Below are 20,563 nucleotides of genomic sequence, written 5' to 3'. Positions count from 1 at the left end.
TGTAAAAACAAGGAACCTCCGGAGGCACGGGTACTCAGGACCTGGGACATCAAGATGTGGACATCAGGATGAGGACAACAGGAACTCGGACATCAGGAACTCATACATCAGGCAGGAGCAAGATGCAGCGAAGTCCATGGAGGAGAAGCTCCCAGGAGGACTGGCTCCTTGCCAAGGCAAGGATGAAATGACTGAGAAGCCCTTTTATAGGGCAGATGAAGGAGGCTCCCTGGTGATGTCATCAGGTGAGGTCAGGAGGGCCACACCTATGCTGTCCCTTTAAGAAGGGGACAGAGGTGCGGCCCCTTTAGGAAGCCGGAAGAGAAAGTCTGCAGGACCCTGGATAGCGGTCCTGGAGAAGCAGCATGAGGAGGAGCCAGAGCAGGGCTCAACCAGGCCCAACAAGCCGTGAGAGAGGAGGTCAAGGGCGGCTCCAGCCGAAGAAGAGGAGAGAGAGGGGGGCCTCTCCCCCTAGAGGGAGCAATGAATGTCTGTGGCCTCCTGCCGCGTTGGGGAATCCCGGCACAGCTCCTGCTGCGCCGGCAAGATGGTGGCCGGGCTGCGGGAACCACCGCATCAGGGAAGCAAGCAGGCAGATAAGAGACCTTCCATGGCTCCGACCATGGGAGGAATTACAACAGTAGCCACTTATTTCTCATACATATATACGCACATAGAAAATATTAGAGCACCATGGTCTTCTCCACCATCATAATTCTTATTTTTCAGAAATCCTGTAATCTGATCCAGATTGAATTTATGTATCCAGATTACTGGATTTCTGAATAATAACTACAATGGTGGCGCAGTCCATGGATCTGATATCTTCTGAGGATTAGATATATTGCTAAATTTAACTTTGATGGTTGTAAATTAGTACATTTCCTGCCACTCTGATATGGCATAATTTTTATGTATTTGTGAGAGTTAAGAGTACTTATTGCTTGCCTGACTGATGAAATTGTTGTAGAATGTCAATTCCTGATTGAGGATCACAAATATATTAATATTTGTTAAATTTTTTGTCCTATCCTTTCTTCTTGTGAATTTAATGATTTCCATTTTTGTGGATATAAACATTATGAAATGACAGGATATGCTGTACTATGTGAAATCCCTTTGTGTGTTGGTTTAATATACATTTTTTCCCCCTACTGTTTGCTGTATGCAAAGTGTATGTTTGTGAATGTAAATCATTATGAAAATGTAAAAATAAGAGGTATGATAAAACGTGTTTGACCTCTTTATTTCATGTTCTGTTCTTGGAAGATATTTATGGTGACAATTTTCATGCTTCCCGCACAGCTGCAAAGCTGCAGGTATTCTTTTACCCGAGGTCTTTGCTCCGGTTTTTAAAGTAAATGCACACTTGTACTATTGCTTTGAAAATTGCCCAAGGAGAGCGGCACCCGCTTTTTCCGTGGATACTTTCTCTGACCAAACTTACATACTTGGGGCCTGACTCATCAAGGTAATTTCCATTGGAGACAAAATTGGAGAAAAGTCTTAATGAAACAGGCAGATAGTTTGGAAATCTGAAATGACATGCCTAGTTTTCTCTCTCTCCTTAACCCCCACCTTCGGAATGCCTTGATTAGTGCTGGTGAAAGTGCGCAGGTTGTGGAACTATTGCACATATTTTACCCACATGCAGATTACAGACTAGGCAATTTTCAGACAGCCAAATTACAAGGCTAAAGCACTTTTTCCCTGTAGTTACCCTTTTGAAAAGTGTCCTCTCTACCACATTGCTTTTCCTTTCTAGCTTGATTCCCTCAAAACACTGTACTGAACTAAGGGGTTAATGTACTAAACTGCACTAAAATTGGACATGATAATGTTCATTATTAGTCAAATTTAGTGTGCATTGCATTTTTCTGAAACTGTGTGCATTATATTTTAAAGACTAGGTACTATTTACTAAAATGTTCTAAAGGAGTATGCTGGTAGGTGGTAGCACAGTTTAAGAAGAAACAGACATCTGAATTCACTGTTTGACCCCATAGGGTGGAATGAAGAAAATAGGAAGTTGGCTTGGAGAAGAGCCAATATTTAGTTAGTCCTTCTCAGGCCAATTCGTAAAGTGGAGAGCTAAGTGGGCCATGTGGTGGTTTGCAGTAGTGTATGCACTTCTATGGCCCTATATAAGGAAGTGCTTTAGTATAAAAAAAGGGGTCTGGTCGTGTGGGAAGTAAGCAGAAGGGCCAGACTTTGCGATGCTACAGATCAGGCGAGAAGTCAGACTCCTATATAGAGATGCAAGCCCTGGCTGGAAGAAAGCTTCAAAGTTGTGAATACCGACTGACCACTAGGGATAGCCAATAGCTGCTCAGAAGTCAGCCATGCCCATGTTTCAGGATGAAAGAATATTTCTCTTTCTCCAGGATCCTCTGAACCAATCTGCTTGTTCAGGGTCAGAACCAGGTATATAAACTGGGGACCCCCATGTCTCCAGGAGAAACACAGGGAGGATAATTTTCATAGACCTTTGTAAGGACCCATATAAAAGTGCATATAGGGCTGCATAGAAGTACTCCTGTATTTTATTTTCTGCATGTATGCATGTCTGCAGATTATGAAGTATGCATATATATATTATAGAAAAGATAAAAGTATATGTTTATTTGCATTATATGTTTCTACGTATGTGCATGTTTCTCCGCAAGTGTACAAACTTCCAGTTCTTCTGGAGTAGGCTTATTCCAAGATGGTCTCTCCATCAAGGCAGCCTAAATTCACCACCAGGGACATGTCATGGCTGGTGTTCTTGATGGTGTGGAATGAAGCGCTATAATTTCCCATAAGGGGGTCCAGATGAATAATAGAGTTCTGAGGGAAACCTGGAGGAGCCTGCAGGTGGAGTTCAATAGAAGTGCTTTTAATCTCGTGGGTTAAATACATTGTAGGAGGGGTGGGGATGAATTGGGGGCATTTGGGAGAAAATAGGAGTGTTGGTGTGGGGGCATTAGAGATGGATTGAGGTATTTGGGTATAATTGGGGAGTGGGGATGGGTTTGGGGACATTTTAGGGATTGGGGAGGGGGAGAGTGCTAGGGGTGGGTTGGGGCATTTGGGGAACAATTGGAGCATGGGTGTGGGTAAGAGGGTATGAGAGGTGAGTTGGGGCATTTGGGGAACTTTATAGATGGTGGATAGGGGGCATTTAGGGATGAGGAGGTTTATGGGGGCTAAAGGGCTCATTGTGGGCTTGTGGTAGAGCAAAAGGTAATAGGTATATGTCAGTCATGAAACTGATTAATAACACAATAATGACATGACCTATGTACATGTATTGCTAAAATAATACACAGAAAGAGGTAAATAAAAGGGCAGGACTAAAAGGGACAACTTGATACAAAGATCATAAGAATAGTAAAGCGTAAAGTAAGGGAAAGGACATCTGGAAGGACATGTTTCTGTTTATGCTGCTGGCCCCTATTGCACAGAAGACCAGCGTCTCTCTTCCACAAGGGAGACAATTGAGCCTGTCTTTGGCTCAATTGTCTACTTATATTCCAAAAGTATGTGGTTTCTCTAGTCCCTGATTCAGCCCTTTAAAATCTGTGCTACTGGGCACATAATACATCAGAATGGAGTTGTCCACAAGTCTGCACTGGCCTGCTGTCTCTCTTCTGGAATTGGGTGCCTTAGCATTACTGGGATTATACCCAACTCAGGACTAATATCTGCCCAGGTGGCAGGACACCACATATAGCTGCACAAAGGGAGAATAAAGAGAAATGAAACAGACTTTACTGCTTCAGTGGAAAAAAATGGAAACATTCCATTCTGGAGATCACAGAACCAGCAACAAAGAATTAACAGCTTTCCATTTCTATTTCTCTGTATAGCATGAGGACCTGAAGAAGAAGGTCCCAAGAGTTGTGACAGAAAGCCTGGGAGTTGTGACAGAAGAAAGGGCTTGACCAGCTGCATTCCTGTAGGGAGCAGCACGGAGGTAAGTTCATTAAATGTCCATCAGTGAGATGTCAACAAGGGCTGTCTATTTCCAGCTTCCATTGCATGGCCCACAAATTTCCTTTTAATCTACAAGACCAAGTCTCTGCCTAGAACTTCAAGAAACCTGTTATTAGTTGATTATTTTTTAATCTTGTTATTACTTGGATTTTGCTCTTCTTTGATCTTTGCAAGTTTGTTGCTTGTGAAATATACTTGAAATTTATAAATAAAGATTAAAAAAAGAAACCCTCAAGCACATTTACTACATCTTTGCCTATTTCCTTGGTCACAGTTAGAATTTTCATGAAGCACTATTTGTAATGGATTCACAGTCCTATTTTTGAAGTCTAGATGGTGTTAGACTCTACTCCAAATCTATTACAAGTGGAAGTCTTTGACTCACATCCTATGAGAGCCCATAGAGTTGGTACTGCATCCTGGCTCTTCATGACTTGTTATCTAGACCACAGCCATACACTAACCATCCAGACTCTGTGCCTACCTCTGAGCTCCTATCACTAGCTAGGAACCACGTAGTAAAAGACTGCTGTACATAAACTTCCATATTTGGGAGATGCTATCTATGGCTTAGACAGCCCATATTGGAGATGGATGTCCCACCACTAGGAACATTTCCTATAGCCTCCACCTCACACAGAAAAGCAATGCCTTCTATCTGTATGATGCTGTAATTCATACATTGGTGCATACCAGCTGATGGCTTCACACAAAGATTTTGCTCTGTTCACAGATAAAACCAACTCTTCATCAGATGAGGAGGGTGAAGAAGATGATTAAGAGCTCCCAGCCCCTCCTGCTGCTGCAGAAGTTGTGCTCGCTGCAGGGGAGTAACAGCCATCGCCATCACCACTACCACAGCCATGAGCAGTGGACCTTGCAGCTGCAAAGCAGTTACTCTTCCCCCACCCCTCCATGGGAAGCTCTGGGCCTACAGCAACACTTGTCCCTCTCCCCTTCCCAGTAGGACCTCTTCTCTTTCTGACCTGGGACCTCATGACATTGATCCAGAGACTGCTCAGCCATTGCTGGGTGAGGGAGGCAATGAACTTGCAGTTTCCTTCCCACATGATTCTGCACTGCATCACTTGGGCTGCAGAGGCCGCTTCAGTGGCTAGAGAGCTTGTTCCTGGCAAGGAGGCATGGTTCTAGGCAGCTATGGGCCTGGCAATGCAGAGGTTGGCAGAGGAGATGAGTGGGGTCAGAAGTGAGCTCAGGAGACAGGTGTAGGTGATGGAGCGACCTGCTCAGACTTAAGAGGGCTTCACAGCAGCTTTTGAGCTGATGTGCATGAGATGAATGCAACAGACCCCAGCCCACCTAGGTCATTTTGGATTGGGCCTCCTGAAGTTCCTGGTCCCTTTTTTATGTAAATAGTTTTTCCCATATCTTTCCCAATTTTTAAAAAAATTGCAAATTGTTTTTAAAGGTTTCTATATTTTGGCATGTAATATATATATATATAATTTTAATTCTGGTGTTTGTTTCTTTTATTTGATGTATGCTTTGTTCCATTTCCACCCGCAGTAAAGCCCCTTTTAGGACAGCCTATTGCCATTATTCTCTCATCCACACATTGCCATTAGGGATGTGCAGCCAGAAAGCATACGTTAGATTCAGGATACGTATTCGTCGGGGCCCAGATACGTTGCATTCGGTCAAGGGGGGGAAACTTGAATTCGGCATTCATTGCCTTTAAATTTAATTAATTACAACCCCCACCCTCCTGACCCCCCCCCCCCCCAAGACTTGCCTAAAGTCCCTGGTGGTCCAGCGAGGGTCCTGGATCGATCTCCTGCACTCGCGCCGTTGGCTGCCGGTATTCCAAATGGTGCCGATAGCCTTTGACCTTACTATGTCACAGGGGCTACCAGTGCCATTGGTTGACGCCTGTCACATGGACCACCAGGGAATTTAGGCAAGTCTTAAGGGGTCAGGAGGGTGGAGGGTTTATTCATTCAGGATTTGTTGCATTCGTGGGGTTTCGCCATACAACAAATAGGGACCTATACATTGCGGACTGCACATTTCTTCACAACGATTAGGGATGTGAATCGTGTGCCCGATCGTTTTAACGATTGGGTTCGGCTGGGAGGGGGGTGAAATCTGATCGTTAGAGATGTGAATTGGGATCGGTTCCGATTCCAATTCACATCACAAATTTTTTTTAGTGAGGCCCACACCGATAAAAAGAAAAACCCCACCCGACCCTTTAAAATTACCCCCTTAGCCTCCCCCACTCTCCCGACCCCCCCCCCCCCCCAAAAAAACATTTTACACATACCTGGTGGTCCAGGGGGGCCGCGGGCAGCGATCTCCCATTCCCAGGCCATCAGCTGCGCTAAAAAAAATGGCGTCTATGGCCCTTTCCCCTTACCATGTGACAGGGCAAAGGTAGCGCATGCGCCATTTTCAATATTGGCAATACGGCCCGAGTGCAGGAGATCGCTCCTGGACCCCCGCTGGACCCCCAGGGACTTTTGGCCAGCTTGGGGGGGCCTCCTGACCCCCACAAGACTTGCCAAAAGTCCACTGGGGGTCCGGGAGCGACCTCCTGCACCGGGCCATATTGCCAGTATTCAAAATGGCGCCGGCGCTACCTTTGCCCTCACTATGTCATAGAGGCCGACGGTCGGCCCCTGTGACATTGTGAGTGCAAAGGTAGCGCCGGCACCATTTTGAATATTGGCAATACGGCCCGAGTGCAGGAGATTGCTCCCGGACACCCGCTGGACTCCCAGGGACTTTTGGCCAGCTTGGTACCCCCAGTGGATTTTGGCAAGTCTTGTGGGGGTCAGGAGGCCCCCCCAAGCTGGCCAAAAGTCCCTGGGGTCCAGCGGGGGTCCGGGAGCGATCTCCTGCACTCGGGCCATATTGCCAATATTCAAAATGGCGCCGGCGCTACCTTTGCCTTGTCACATGGTAAGGGCAAAGGGCCATCAGTGCCATTTATTTTAGCGCAGCTGATGGCCTGGGAATGGGAGATCGCTGCCCGCAGCCCCCCTGGACCACCAGGTATGTGTAAAATGTTTTGGTGGGGGGGGGTGTCGGGAGAGTGGGGGAGGCTAAGGGGGTAATTTTAAAGGGTCAGGTGAGGTTTTTTTTTATTGGGCCATCGGTGCCATTTATATTAGTGGCAGCCAAAATGGTGCCGATGGCCCGAGAGCGGGAGATCACGCCGGGACCCCCCCACTGGACCACCAGGTAATTTAAAACATTTTGGGGGGGTTCGGGAGGGTGGAGGATTTGTTTTAAAGGGTCAGGGTGGGTTTAGGGGTTGTTTTGGTGTGCCGGTTTTCCCGCCCTCCCCCCAATTTACGATTTTTCACGATAAATCGGGGGAATTTCTATTGTATCGCGACTCTAACGATTTTTGACGATTTAAAAATTATCTGACGATTTTTTTAAATCGTCAAAAAATGATTCACATCCCTAATAACGAATACACATCCCTAATTGCCATTCATGCAGCTTGTTATGCAGGTTTGTCTAGTAATCTCTATCGTCCTCTCATCTACCCTCACAGCTGCCTAAGTGTAACTTATGGTTATTTGGGTGTGCAGTCTATTTATAGCACCCCTGAATGACCAACCTGTAAAGGACACAACATTTCAGAGTTTAAAGTCTACATTTAAATTTTACCTCCCCAAAAAGTAAGAGATGAAGGCCTACCTGGAGCAATACAGGTTTCTGATGTATATATAGCACCAAGCCTAACTTTCTCCATGTTACACTGGCTATCCTCCATGGTAGAACCCAGTTTATCTCAAGGCCTCCTGATTCCAATTTTAAATCCCTTCATCAACTTTCCCAAAATTATATTTTAGGAAGACCCATCTTTAAATTGAGATCTATCTGCAAGAAGACTGACTTGCCCTGTGTTCTGTAAGACATGTAGGATAATGTCCTATTTGAGGGCTTTCACATAAAAGCTTCCAGTTGTGAGCTATCAGGGACTTCCTCCTATTTATATTACCCCACCCCCCTCTCACCTCCATTACATTTAATCCATAAGGACCCTCACACTATACTATTTGCAGCCAGTCTTTAGATTTTGGATATCACCTGAAGCTGAGTCAGAATTGTAATTTTCCTTAGCTGCTTCTCATCCAGACATTTATTACAGGACAATACATTTATAGGGTAGATGAAACTACCATCATCCAGTAGAGAATATTTGCCTGATATATTGTAATATACATTTCTAAAGACATACCCTAAATTCATCAAAATGCTATAAATTTCACATGAATACCACCTGTGATATGAAAAGGGGTGTGGTTAGGGTAATTTTTGAGGAGAGGGAGAGAAAGACTCAATAAGGTGCTCATATAAGTTAACTATTTATATCACTATAAGAGGGTCATCTACCTGGGTGCTATCAAGCTAGGGTGAGAGTACATTGTTTAAATCTCATCTTTGTGTAGCTTTCCTCATTCCAAATCACATCAAATCTTCACGGATGTGTATTGTGCTGTTCGTATGTCTGAATGTGCATGTAAAACAGGCACCCAAACCCTAGACCACAACCAAAACCTCACCTTGAGTTACTAGTTGACCCTTTATAGCTGACATACCAAATATTCATGTTGTAAAATGGTTGATATCTCCAGATATTTGGTCATTTATATGGCTCAGGAATTTTGCAGAAGTGAGGCCTTTGAGATGTATGTTTCCAGCAAAATGAGGGCTATAAAGCAGGTTAGAGTGCTTGCACAGTTTGAAACAGCACATATTTTGTCTAAATATATAATTTTCTTTAAGGTCAGGAAGGAATATATTTCACAGAAAATATTGTGCAACTCAGACTTCAGCAAAAAGAATTGAGGATCTGTTGGCCAAAGGTGCTAAACTAAACTGAAGAATTGGTTTAGGGATGAAAAAATGTTTTCTGTGACTTTTTTTTCTTTTAGAAGTTACAAAAAAGTAAGGATGCTAACCATCCAAAACCTTTTTGTCCTCTGAAAAATGGAAAGAGCCAAAAAAACAAATAGTAACTGTGGTAAAAGCTGTTTTTCAGAAGACAAATAATAATTATGATCTGATTAAAGATACTTTGGAGAAGAAATACAGAGAAAAGGTTTAAAAACTAGTTTGATCTCAGAATCTAGAAATTTTGTTACCCTGATTATAAGAGATACTGCTTCTCACAAATTCTTTTACCTACCCACTTATCCTCCTTGTCCTTTACAAGTGGTTTTGACAGATTTTCACCCTCATTTTTCAGTTGACAATCCTTCAAAATGTTTACGTCCCAACCCAATTTTTTAAACACACATTTTAAACAAAGGCAATATTGCAAAGAAGTCTTAAGGGACCTTTGTCATTTCAGATAGCTCATAGTGATTCTGCAATAATGCATTTCTATAAAAGCCTTGCAAGACAACATGGATAATAGGTATGATTTGTCCTCCTGACCATTTGCATTGGATATACAATGGGTGATGAGCATTTTCTGATGAAGTTCATTAAGCAGAAAATTGCTTGTCGTCATGTACATGTGTAAGAGCTCACTTGCAAACAGCAGTGTCCAGTTGGCCCCCATGAAAGTGTGAAACAAGTGAAAACTGGCACAACTGTTCTGAAAGAGTAAACATGTTCCTTTCTTTATTCATTTTCCCTATTGTTTCCTATGAGTAGGGACTCGGAGTGTTTAGGTGCTTTTGAGCATGAGGCTGGGTGGTGAGTGAAGGGTGTGCTGGCATTTTTATGCTCATTGCTTAGTCTAATGTGACATCGTGGTTAGAGCATGCTCAGTGTGTTTTTTCCAGCCTATTCCAGATGTGGTGATGTCATAAAAGTAATTCTGCATATCCACTAAGGGATAATGAAGCTTATACATTTTATAATGAAGCTGATAATATTTCACATAATTACCAGTGGAGAGACTTAAGAATGTAAGTTTTATTGATTTTCTTCAGAACTGCAAAGCCTCGGAGATGCAGGGGGTTTTAAAACATTAAATGTGATTATTTTTTTTCACAAAAGTTGATGAATTTAAATTGCAAAAAAAAACAAACCTTTAATGATTTTCATCTTAATAACATAATTAAGCCTCTTTATCATTTCTTAACTATCTGAAATATATGTTCAATATATTTAAAATAAGATGTTTCTTAATGTGAATGAAGATACCATGTTACACTGGCTGGGCCCTCAGTGCTTCTTTGAACTTATGGTATCTGCTTGTCTTTAGAGAACTTTGAACCACATGTCTATAGATGGAAAAGAGAAAAAAACAGGACAGGATCAGCCTCTCCTTTGACACGGAGCTATATGCTCCACTTAATTTATCTTGCTATTTTTTTTCCTCAGTCCATAATGGGATTTTCCTTATTTTAGATAAAAATATGAAGTTTCTATATTCTTCTCCAGAAGCAAATTTCAACTAAATTATAAAAGACAAGACAATATAGCTGAAATTTGCTTCAGGAGAAGAATCTAAATATAAAAATATTTGCTCTCCCTTTTTGGTTATTGACAGATTAGATTACATTGTAGGCTGTTTTGCCCATTATTGGATCAGCAGAAGAATTATCCAAAGACGTTGATAAAAGTGAGCTTTTAAAATTTGCATAGCTCCTGTTTTCAAATGTCAGCTGGCCTAGGTGTTTTCAAAAACTCATGCACAAAACATTTATATTTTAGTTCTTATGTAGACCTAATAAAGGATATCACAAAGAGCAAACTATTTTTGTCCAGGAATAATTTGGTTGCTGAAGGTTGGCATGATCTTATTATGGGACCAATGCAATATAGTGCGCCCAGCCTAATACACAGGTTTACATGCTAGACTAGCACCTGATGCAATAAGCCAAAATGCATAGCCAATAGTGTCCAACACGTGTAAATTCCATGTAGATGAGGCTATTAGCAGAAAATTGCTTGGCACCCAACACATGCTTTTTAATGCATAAAATTTAACTACAGCATCAGAGATGGCATAAAGTCAATCTGTGAGTCAAGGGCTCATGAGAAATTAATATGTTCAGTCTTCTGTGGTTCTTCCTACTTAGTATCATTGTGACACTTACATTTATTGCTTGCAGTGTTGAAAATTCAATGTATATTGGCTTGATTTAAAAAAACAAAAAACTTCTTGATGAACAATTTAGATGCTCATTACAAGGGTTGCTTACTAGCTATGGGCGTCTTCAACAAGCTCAGCAAACTCGGGCAAAAGAATCGGGATTAAAAACAGATGTTCGTATTGAGTGCCTGTTGCAGTTGTGGATGCCTCATGCATTTGAGCTCTAGGGACACACAATTCTGTCCTAGCACATCCTTTTTTAAGCAGTCCATCATTTAAATACTGCATCGCGTGCCCAGGGGATATGGCTGCATGTGCAATAGAAAAACGTGTCTCAATACGAGCGCCCATTTTCAACACACGGCTTATTGCATTGGCCCCTATGTGTGATAATGGGATTCAACACATCTGTTCTCAACAGCAAAAATCTGCAAGTATATCAGAAAGGAAGCAACTGAAAGGACAGTGAAAGAACAGTCAGATTATTGAAAAAAAAGGTTTCTGTTTATTACCTTTTCCTAGTAAGCAATGGATTCCAGATTTGCTTGAACCATGATGTTACTACAATTGTGTTCTTCCTGGAAAGGATCAGTGCAAACAGAGATTTCCTAGAATATATATATCTAAACGTAGTTGTGCTGTGGGATCTCAAGATATTGGGCTCAGCTATTATCCCTCATTAAAGATTATTATCAAAAGAGGACACCAGGGAACACACTCAGTGTGCTACATTTGTAGGTGTATGAAATTTGAATTCTACTCCCTGCTGATTTCTTTGAAGAAAAAGACGGCCTCTCAGGTATTTTCTGTCAGGCAATATCTGTCTGCTTACCCCTAAAATTTTGTAAAATTTCATTTCATTTCACATACCAGTAATAAAATTTCACCGATAGCTGGCACAACATTACTGATTGTATGACATAACCAACACATTAAAGCAAATAAACATGTCATGAACATAGCGATAATGATTTACCTTAAAATAGTGCAATGACATGGCTTTTAAGCTGTAAATGATAATGAATTTTTTTTTCATTTAGGAGCAGAATGATATGGGTGACAGAATGGGAGATGAAGGAAAGTAATAAAGTTGGTGAAAGAAATCAAGAACTTTGCATATCCAGGGGAAAATAGGATTATTTGAGATATTCTGTTCTAGTTGTGATAAATAGTACTGAATCAAAATTTGAATTATTCAAAGAGGTTGTTGTATATGAGCTATAATGGCTCCATCCTCAGGTGTGCAATTGTCAGTGCCTGTGTGGTTTTTATGTTCATCCAAAGTAATGATACAATATATCATGCATTGCAACTTGTAGATGATTTGGCTCTCATCAGGAATGATACAATTAGAATTCTGCCTTTGTAAGAAAGAATGATAAGGAGTAAAAAATTGTATATGAGCATCATCCATGAGTTAAAAATGATCAAAGTTAAATTACTTTAATATCAAGTGAACCATTTTTTGGCAATTATGGTAATAAAGCTCTGGAATATTGAAATACAAGATCTAAGTGAGACACCTTCAACTAATATGCTTCAAAATAACTCTGACAGGCTCTTATGTGCTGGTAATAACAATAGAAAAAACCAAACCACCAGACAGCTCAAGGAGAAAAAGTCAGTCTCAGAGTACTTATAAATATATGGGCAGATTTTAGGGCTGTGTGTGTACCCATAAACATGTCCAAATATATGCAGTATTTTATAAACTATACACATAGGACTGGATTTTAAGAGGTACGCGTGGGCATACATTTGTGCACGCAACCTGGCACGCACAAATGTATGCCCGATTTTATAACATGCGCTTGCAGTCGCGCGCATGTTATAAAATACAGGGTCGGCGCACGCAAGAGGGTGCACAATTGTGCAACTTGTGTATGCTGAGCCACGCAGCCTTCCTTCGTTCCCTCCAAGGCTGCTCCAAAATCGGAGTGGCCTCGGAAGGAACTTTCCTTCCGCCCCCCCCCAACCTTCCCATCCCTTCCACGACCTAACCTGCCCCCCAGCCCTATCTAAAACCCCTCCTGACCTTTGTAAAATAAGTTGCACCTGCCTCTGGGCAGGCATAGGTTGCGCGCACCAGCCAAATGCCGGTGCGCTATGCCCCGGCATGGCCGCTGTGCCAGAGGCCTCAGTCCCGCCCCCCACCTGCACCACCCATTCCCCGCCCCTTTTTTCAAGCCCCGGGACATACGCGCATCCTGGGGCTTGCATATGTCGCTGGGCCTATGCAAAATAGGCTCGGTGCACGCAGGAGCGGGTATTCGGGGTTACGCGCGTATAAAATCCGCCCCATACCTTATAAAATACTCTTCATGTGTGTGTATGTCTGTCTGGAACTCTGTGCACCAGTTTGCTACAGTTCCTTAGAAGGTGATTGGGGGGGGAGGGGGAGGGAGGGAGAAAGAGAAAAAGAGAGAGGGGGGAGAGAAAGTGAGAGGGGTAGGGAGGGAGGGACTCTTTATTAGGCTCAGTCTGAAACTTTATATATGGATCATTGTAAGGGGCACTTTGATTCAGGTGAGTTTTCGGGAGGTGGATTGGGGTTGGGGGGGTGTTGATACAGGTGCATTCGGAGGTATTCCTTGTAAAATTGACATCATTAAATAATTTTAAACCTTATAAGTGATGAAAATTCTAAGAAGAGGAATTGATTTATACACTGCAGTCTCTGCTAGCTGCATTGTACTAATCAACACCTTTTCATCACTTATAAGGTCTAAAATTCTTTAATGTTGCATATTTTACAAGACTGGTATCCGCTCCCCCTTATAACCGAGTTATTTGACCAACTGCAGGGGGCCCAGATCTTCTCAAAATTGGACCTCCGAGGGGTGTATAATCTTGTCCGGATCAGAGAAGGAGACAAATGGAAGATGGCCTTTAACACCTGGGACAGCCATTATGAATACATAGTCATGCTATTTGGCTTCTGCAATGCACCCGCTGTCTTCCAAAACCTCATGAATGAGGTATTTCGTGACCTTCTCTACGACTGTGTAGTCATGTACCTAGACGACATCTTGGTCTACTCCAAGACCCTGTAAGCTCATTGACAGGATGTCTGTCGAGTTCTGCAATGGCTGTGGGAAAGTCATCTATATGCCAAGCTCGAGAAGTACCTCTTTGGAAAAGACTCCCTTCCCTTCCTGGGATACATTGTGTCCAACCGTGGATTTTGTATGGACCCAGCCAAACTACAAAGTATCCAAGATTGGCCAAAACCCACAGGATTACACGCCCTCCAACAGTTTATTAGATTCACTAATTATTACCGCAGCTTTATCAAGAACTACTCCAGACTGGCTGCCCCTCTCACCGCCTTGATACGCAAGGGGGCCCCAGTTAACGACTGGCTGGTCGAGGCCTTGGACACTTTCTGGGCCCTTAAGGAGGACGTTTTGCACCAACCCGGACTTCGGATCCCAGACCCACAGCTCCCCTTCTTTGTGGAAGTGGATGCTTCTTCGGAAATGGTCGGGGAGGTACTGAGCTAACACGATCCTGCCAGAATCTTACATCCATGTGCCTTTTTCTCCAGAAAGTTTAATCAAGCCCAGCAAAACTATGCCATTGGCGACCAAGAACTCCTGGCCACTAAACTGGCGTTTGAAAAATGGTGCCAATGGCTGGAAGGTGCCCAGCACCGAATTATGGTCTATACAGACCTTAAGAATTTGGAGCATCTGCAACGGGCCAAACGCCTCCATCCCCACCAAGCCTGTTTGGCCCTGATTTTTAAATATTTCAACTTCAACCTGTGCTACCGCCATGCGTCTAAGAGCTAACGAGCTGATGCCCTTTCTTGCTTATTTTCACCGGAAGACCATATGGAGTCAACACAGCATATAATTGACCCCACACGAATCATCGTCACCACGACCCAGACAGTCCCACCATGTATGAAGGTGGTACCGTGCAGACTCCATGATTGGGTCCTGAAGTGGGACATGACTCTTGTACCGCTGGGCACCCTGGACAGGCAAGGATCCTGGCTCAACTACAACAGTTCTATTGGTGGTCCAACATGCAGAAGACGTCCACACGTATGTAGCCTCCTGCCCGTCTTGTGCCCAACAGAAGTCACCCGTGGGCAAACCCCGGGGCCTGATGCAACCTTTTCCCGCACCCAGCGAGCCCTGGACACATCTTTCGACAGACTTCCTCATAGACCTACTGGCCTCAGGAGGGAACACGGTTATCTTGGTTGTGGTAGACCGTTTTTCTAAAATGGCCCACTTCACAGCACTACCCAGCCTTCCTTCAGCTCCCTGATTAGCACAGTTGTTTGTGCAGCATGTCTTTCGAGTCCATGGCCTCCCTCAGCATATCACTTCAGACCATGGCCCTCAGTTTACTGCCAACTATTGGCAAAACCTTTGTAAAAAGTTTCACGTCATCCTAGATTTTACCTTGGCCTACCACCCTCAAGCAAACGGCCAGGCAAAACGTACAAACCGAGCCCTAAAGCAGTTCCTAACGACATATGTCACCCGTCAGTTTGTCTTGGCAGATCTGCTCCCATGGGCCGAGTTCTCACACAACTCACACTCCTGTATGGCGACGTGGGCCTCCTCATTGAAATTGTTTATGGGAAGCAACTGCTTCCCCCATTACCTCTGCCTCTATCCATCCCTTCTCCTGCCACCCAAATGACAGCTGAAAGATTGAGAGAACTCTGGATCCAGGTACGTTGAATGATTCAGGAAGTGGCCCACACGGTTAAGAAGTTCACCAATCGCCACCGTAGACTAGCCCCCCAATACCGTCCAGGACAGAAGATCTGGCTCAGCACTCGTTATATCTGCCTGAGAGTCCCATACATGCGCTTCGGTCCCGTTACATCGGGCCATTCACCATACTCCGGCAGCTAGGGCCGGTAACCTACCAACTCTGCCTACCATCTTCCCTAAAAATCCACAACACCTTCCATACCTTCTTGTTAAAGCCCCTGGTATTATCATAGCCCTCCAGGAAAGCACCGGAACCTCCTCAAGTCCTACCTACCAAGTCCAGGAGAACCTTGACATGTGAAGAAGAGGCCGGAGGTGGGAGTATCTACTGTCATGGGAAGGATTTGGCCTAGAAGAGAACTCCTGGGAGCCCTCCACCAATATTATTGACAAAAACGTAATCTGAAAATTTCAAAAGGATCATCCCAAGAAACCCGGACCCCCTGGGAGGGGACTTAGAGGAGGGGATACCTTGACCAGCTACCTGCACCTACCAGCATCACCATCTCTCCTTTGACGGACCTGGGAGCCTTGTGGCGGCAAGAAACCGCGGCTGGCACACCCTGCCTCACTGCCTTGCCGCTGGACCTCCCTTGCTGATGCCGCATCGTGGCCTGGACACCGTCAGGCCCTGCTTGGGCCTGCCAGCTGACCCCTGGTCTCCTACGTGCAAGCGCCACATGACCCTATTTAAAGGGATCAGCACGGTAGGTGCCACGGCCCCTCCTTCCAGGCCTCAGACTATTTAAGGCCTTGCCTTGGCTACTTGGCTCCTGTGTCCTGACTTGGAAGCCCGATCCTGCACTTTGTCTTGCTCTTGGATCTTGCCAAGACTCTTGCCTGCCTGACTACAAGATTCGCTGCCTGAGAAGAGCCTTGTTGGTACCTAGCCTCAAGAACCACTGCCGGCTCATCCTGCGCCAGGCCCCAGGTGCACGTCTACAGTATCCTCCAGCTCGACCCCTGAGACCCCATGTAAGTCCAGCCGGCCCTGGTACCCAAGGGATCAACCTGAGGGAAAAGAGAGCTGGTATTGGTGAAGCCCAGTGGGGTCTCAGGCCTTCCCCAGCCTCACCTGCTGATGGTGGGAACCTGTGGGGCTCCTCCCCACTGGCGGTACCAACTCCCCCTCGGCCCAGGAATCCACATCTGTAACAGACTGATTTTCGTGCTCTTTTCTAGCTCCTTTGTTTCTTTCTCCAGGTTCAGTGGGTGCCCAGCATGATGACTGCCAGTTGTCCACATCTGACAGTGCACCGATAAGTCCTGCTCCTGGATTGGACCCAAGCCATAAAAAGAGGCCCCTAGTGTTCTAGCTGCTCAGATTCACACAGTATCAATTGGCTTTATGTTTTGTTTGAACTCCCTGGGTGCTATCTAGGTTGGAAAGGCCTGAAAATTTGTCTAGCCGGTCATGTACACAACTGCACAGTTGGCTGCATTTGGCTGCATATAGCCCAACAGGCCAATGTCCATTTTTACTGACATCAGAGACTCTATCTTAGCTACTTATCTTGTAGCAAGAATTGGGATATTCCCTACATTTTCCCCCTTTTTAAACAAGATTCAGATACCAAAGGGTGTTATGCTCCAGGAGTATTGTTTCTTTCAAAGGAGAATGCTAATTTATACTAATCTTTGGGATCCAGTCTAGAACCCTGAGACTAAACCAAGGCTGGTAAAATATTTGCCTCCCTGAATTTTGGTTAAATTCGGATCCATCTTAAAAAAGGGCGCTGGCCATCCATTGCTCCTACCATGTAACAGGGGCCAACCAATGGCACCGGTAGCCTCTGTCACATGGTAAGAGCAAGGAGCCACCAGCGCCATTTTGATTACTGGCAACCAACAGCCCGAGAGGGGGAGGTCACTCTAGGGACCCTGCTGGACACCAGGGACTTTTGGCAAGTTTTATGGTGATGTCAGGTATATTTAGGTATAGTTAGGTATATTTTGAGTCAAACTTAGGGATCTAAATTTTGAGCACAAAAATATAGACCTGCTATTTATTTGCTTATATTTAGGAACCTAACATACACAGAGCACTGAAATTCAGAGCTAGGCACCTAACTTATTCCTTCTTCCCCCCACCTAACACTTTCCCCTAATCCCCCTCAATTTTTATGGACCTGAATTTAGGTATCTTGTGGACATAAGCACCTACATTTAGGCACTCAACTCTAATCAGTTGACAAAGGTGACAATTTAAGGAACATAACTTCCAAGGTTAAATGCCTAACCCCTATGAAATGTGACCTATGTTTAGCTGCACTTGCCTACAAAAGAAATAGGAGTCATATGCATGAGGAGCTGTTGCTCCTGCTAAAGGAAGGAGTCAGAACAGCGGTGCTGGAGTGGAGTTGCTCAAAATACTGAAACAACAAATCTTTTCCAGAGCCACTTGCTTGTAAGTGTGCTGTCACAGGGTCGGAGCTGCCACCTTTAGGAGAAGAAGGTAAACGTTGGGTAAACCTAGGAAAGAAAGAATTTGGTGATCTCTGGTCTGCTGGACAAAGGGGGAGAAGAAAAAGTGGGGGTACTGAGTAGAGAAGTGATAAAGGGAGGGTGACTCAAGGAAGGTGAGAGATAGAGAGGGAGAGAGGAACAGAGTCAGAATGGGGAATGGAAGAGGGGAAAGAGAGAGGGGAATGAAAGGCAGGGGTGGGAGAGAAAGTAAAGGGGGGCACGAGGCTGAGGGAAGGAAGGGGCATTAGGCAGGAGAGAGGAGGAGGATGTGGTAGATGTGAGAAAAGAAAGGGATGCAGGGCAGAGGAGGGAGAGACACATGGGGTACAAGGCAGAGAAAGAGGGAGATGCAAGCAAGAGAGGAAAATGTGAGACACGGGCACAGCTTTCATTGTGAGCACAAAATATCTTTATAAATCTTTGGAGGGATGCCCCAGTTGATTCCTTGGCTAAGGTAAAGCCAGCCCTTCATAGATTTGTCTCTCTGAATGAGGACGTTATTTTTCCCACGCCCAGTCTTGCCACTCATTGAGCAGGGGTGTTACCAGGCGGCTAGCTGGTCTGTTTTCTCACATTTGATTGTTTGCTCATACAGACAAAACCGAAACTGGCATCATCTTTCCCAAAATGTAATCCTAGTTTACCACTTGCATTTTAATTCAATTCATGTTTTACAAGTAGCTGTCCCCAAACCAACTGTAATTTGCACTCTTTTAAACTGTTGCCCATGCAATATTTTCTATTTCACACAGCAGCATTCTAGTTCTTCTTTGTGAGTGCCTTTATCAGTGCCCCTTTAACCTCCTTGTTTCTCAGGGTATAAATAATGGGGTTTAGCATTGGGGTGACCACACTGTAGAACAGAGCCAGCAGTCGGTCTGTGTCCAGGGAGTAGCTAGACTTGGGGCGCAGATACATGAATGAAGCCGTACCATAGAAGAGAGTTACTGAGGTAAGGTGGGAAGCACAGGTGGAAAAGGCCTTTCTCCTACCTTCTGCTGAGTGCATATGCAGAACGGTGTTAATGATTCCAGAATAAGACAGGAGTGTCAAAAGGAAGGGGATGAGCAGAATGAAAACACACACTGCAAACAGGGCAACTTCATTAAAAAAGGTGTTCCCACAGGCCAGTTTCAGTATGGGAGGGACATCGCAGAAGAAATGGTTGAGGATGTTAGAGCCACAGAATGGTAGACTGAAAATGAAGGAGGTCTGGCCCAAGGAGAGCAGGATCCCACTGACCCAACACCCTGTAGCAAGCTGGCGGCAAAGTCCCTGATTCATTAGGATAGCATAACGCAAGGGGTAACAGATGGCAACATAGCGGTCATAGGCCATAACGGCAAGCAGGAAGCACTCTGTGGTTCCCAGGAACAGCAAGAAGAACATTTGGGTGGCACAGCCTCGGAAGGAGATGGTTTTGTCTTCTGCCAAGAGGTTCACCAGCATCTTGGGGAGGGTGACAGAGGAGAAGCAGGCCTCGAGGAAGGAGAGGTTTCGGAGAAAGAAGTACATGGGAGTATGTAGAACAGGCTTCAACTGTAATATAATGATCACCATCATGTTCCCCAGAAGAGTGACCACGTAGACAAGTAGGAAGACATTGAAGAGAATAAGTTGCAGGTGGGGCAGATTGGAGAAACCCAGAATCAGAAATTCTGTTACCTGTGTTTGATTCTCTTTCCTCATCTAGGACAGCTAATGGCCTGCAGAAATGAGACATCAGATGAACCATTAGAACCTAATAGTAGAAAGAATACCATGATAGTCTGTAAAAAATGAACAATGAATGGTAAAATAAATGAAGGATTGCCTGCGGAAGAGACCATAACAATCTAGAAAACTGCATCTTAACCCCTTTGTGAGGTTGACTGTTCAAAGTCTTGTGGGCTGGAGCAGCAACCACAGTGAGTTCAGCCTTTTCTTATGCAATTTCAAATTTTATTAACATAATTAGCAAAAAATACTAGCATTAATGGCCTCCCTTTGCAGTATACTCACAACCCAACTTCTCAGAAAGGGTAAGGAGCTCCTACTCCTGGAGACATGAGGCTTCCTCATGTCTCAGCTCAGCCTCTTATCCTGGCCCAGCAGAGTTCCACCCATAGAGCTCTCTCCCTCTATGGGATTTAAGGTGTGCCAGGCATCTAGCTTGGACCTGCACAAGTTAAGGAGGGGTAGTAAGGCAATTCCTTCATATACCCTCCCCCTCAGCTTGAACCTATTGGTCCAAGCATTTTCACTCCTGGATCCCATCCAGGGAAGTGTCTCCAATCCCCACTTTCCTTCATCCAGCCTCCCACCAGATAAGCTTGGGGTCAGGGTTCTAGGACCAAGTACACCCCCACAC

The 20,563-nt window shown here is 44.5% G+C and overlaps 1 protein-coding gene across 1 annotated transcript; it reads right to left on the bottom strand.

Moving 5' to 3' along the window:
* Positions 1-18,972: 18,972 nt before the first annotated feature.
* On the bottom strand, positions 18,973-19,902 carry LOC115096896 (olfactory receptor 5V1-like). The gene has a single exon (XM_029612157.1). It carries the CDS (start codon positions 19,900-19,902, stop codon positions 18,973-18,975), a length of 930 nt encoding a protein of 309 aa, XP_029468017.1.
* Between the last annotated feature and the right edge of the window lie 661 nt (positions 19,903-20,563).

Source organism: Rhinatrema bivittatum, chromosome 1, assembly GCF_901001135.1.
Source record: "Rhinatrema bivittatum chromosome 1, aRhiBiv1.1, whole genome shotgun sequence".
NCBI classification, from domain to species: Eukaryota; Metazoa; Chordata; class Amphibia; order Gymnophiona; family Rhinatrematidae; genus Rhinatrema; species Rhinatrema bivittatum.
This window is presented reverse-complemented; position numbering and strand designations above follow the sequence as displayed.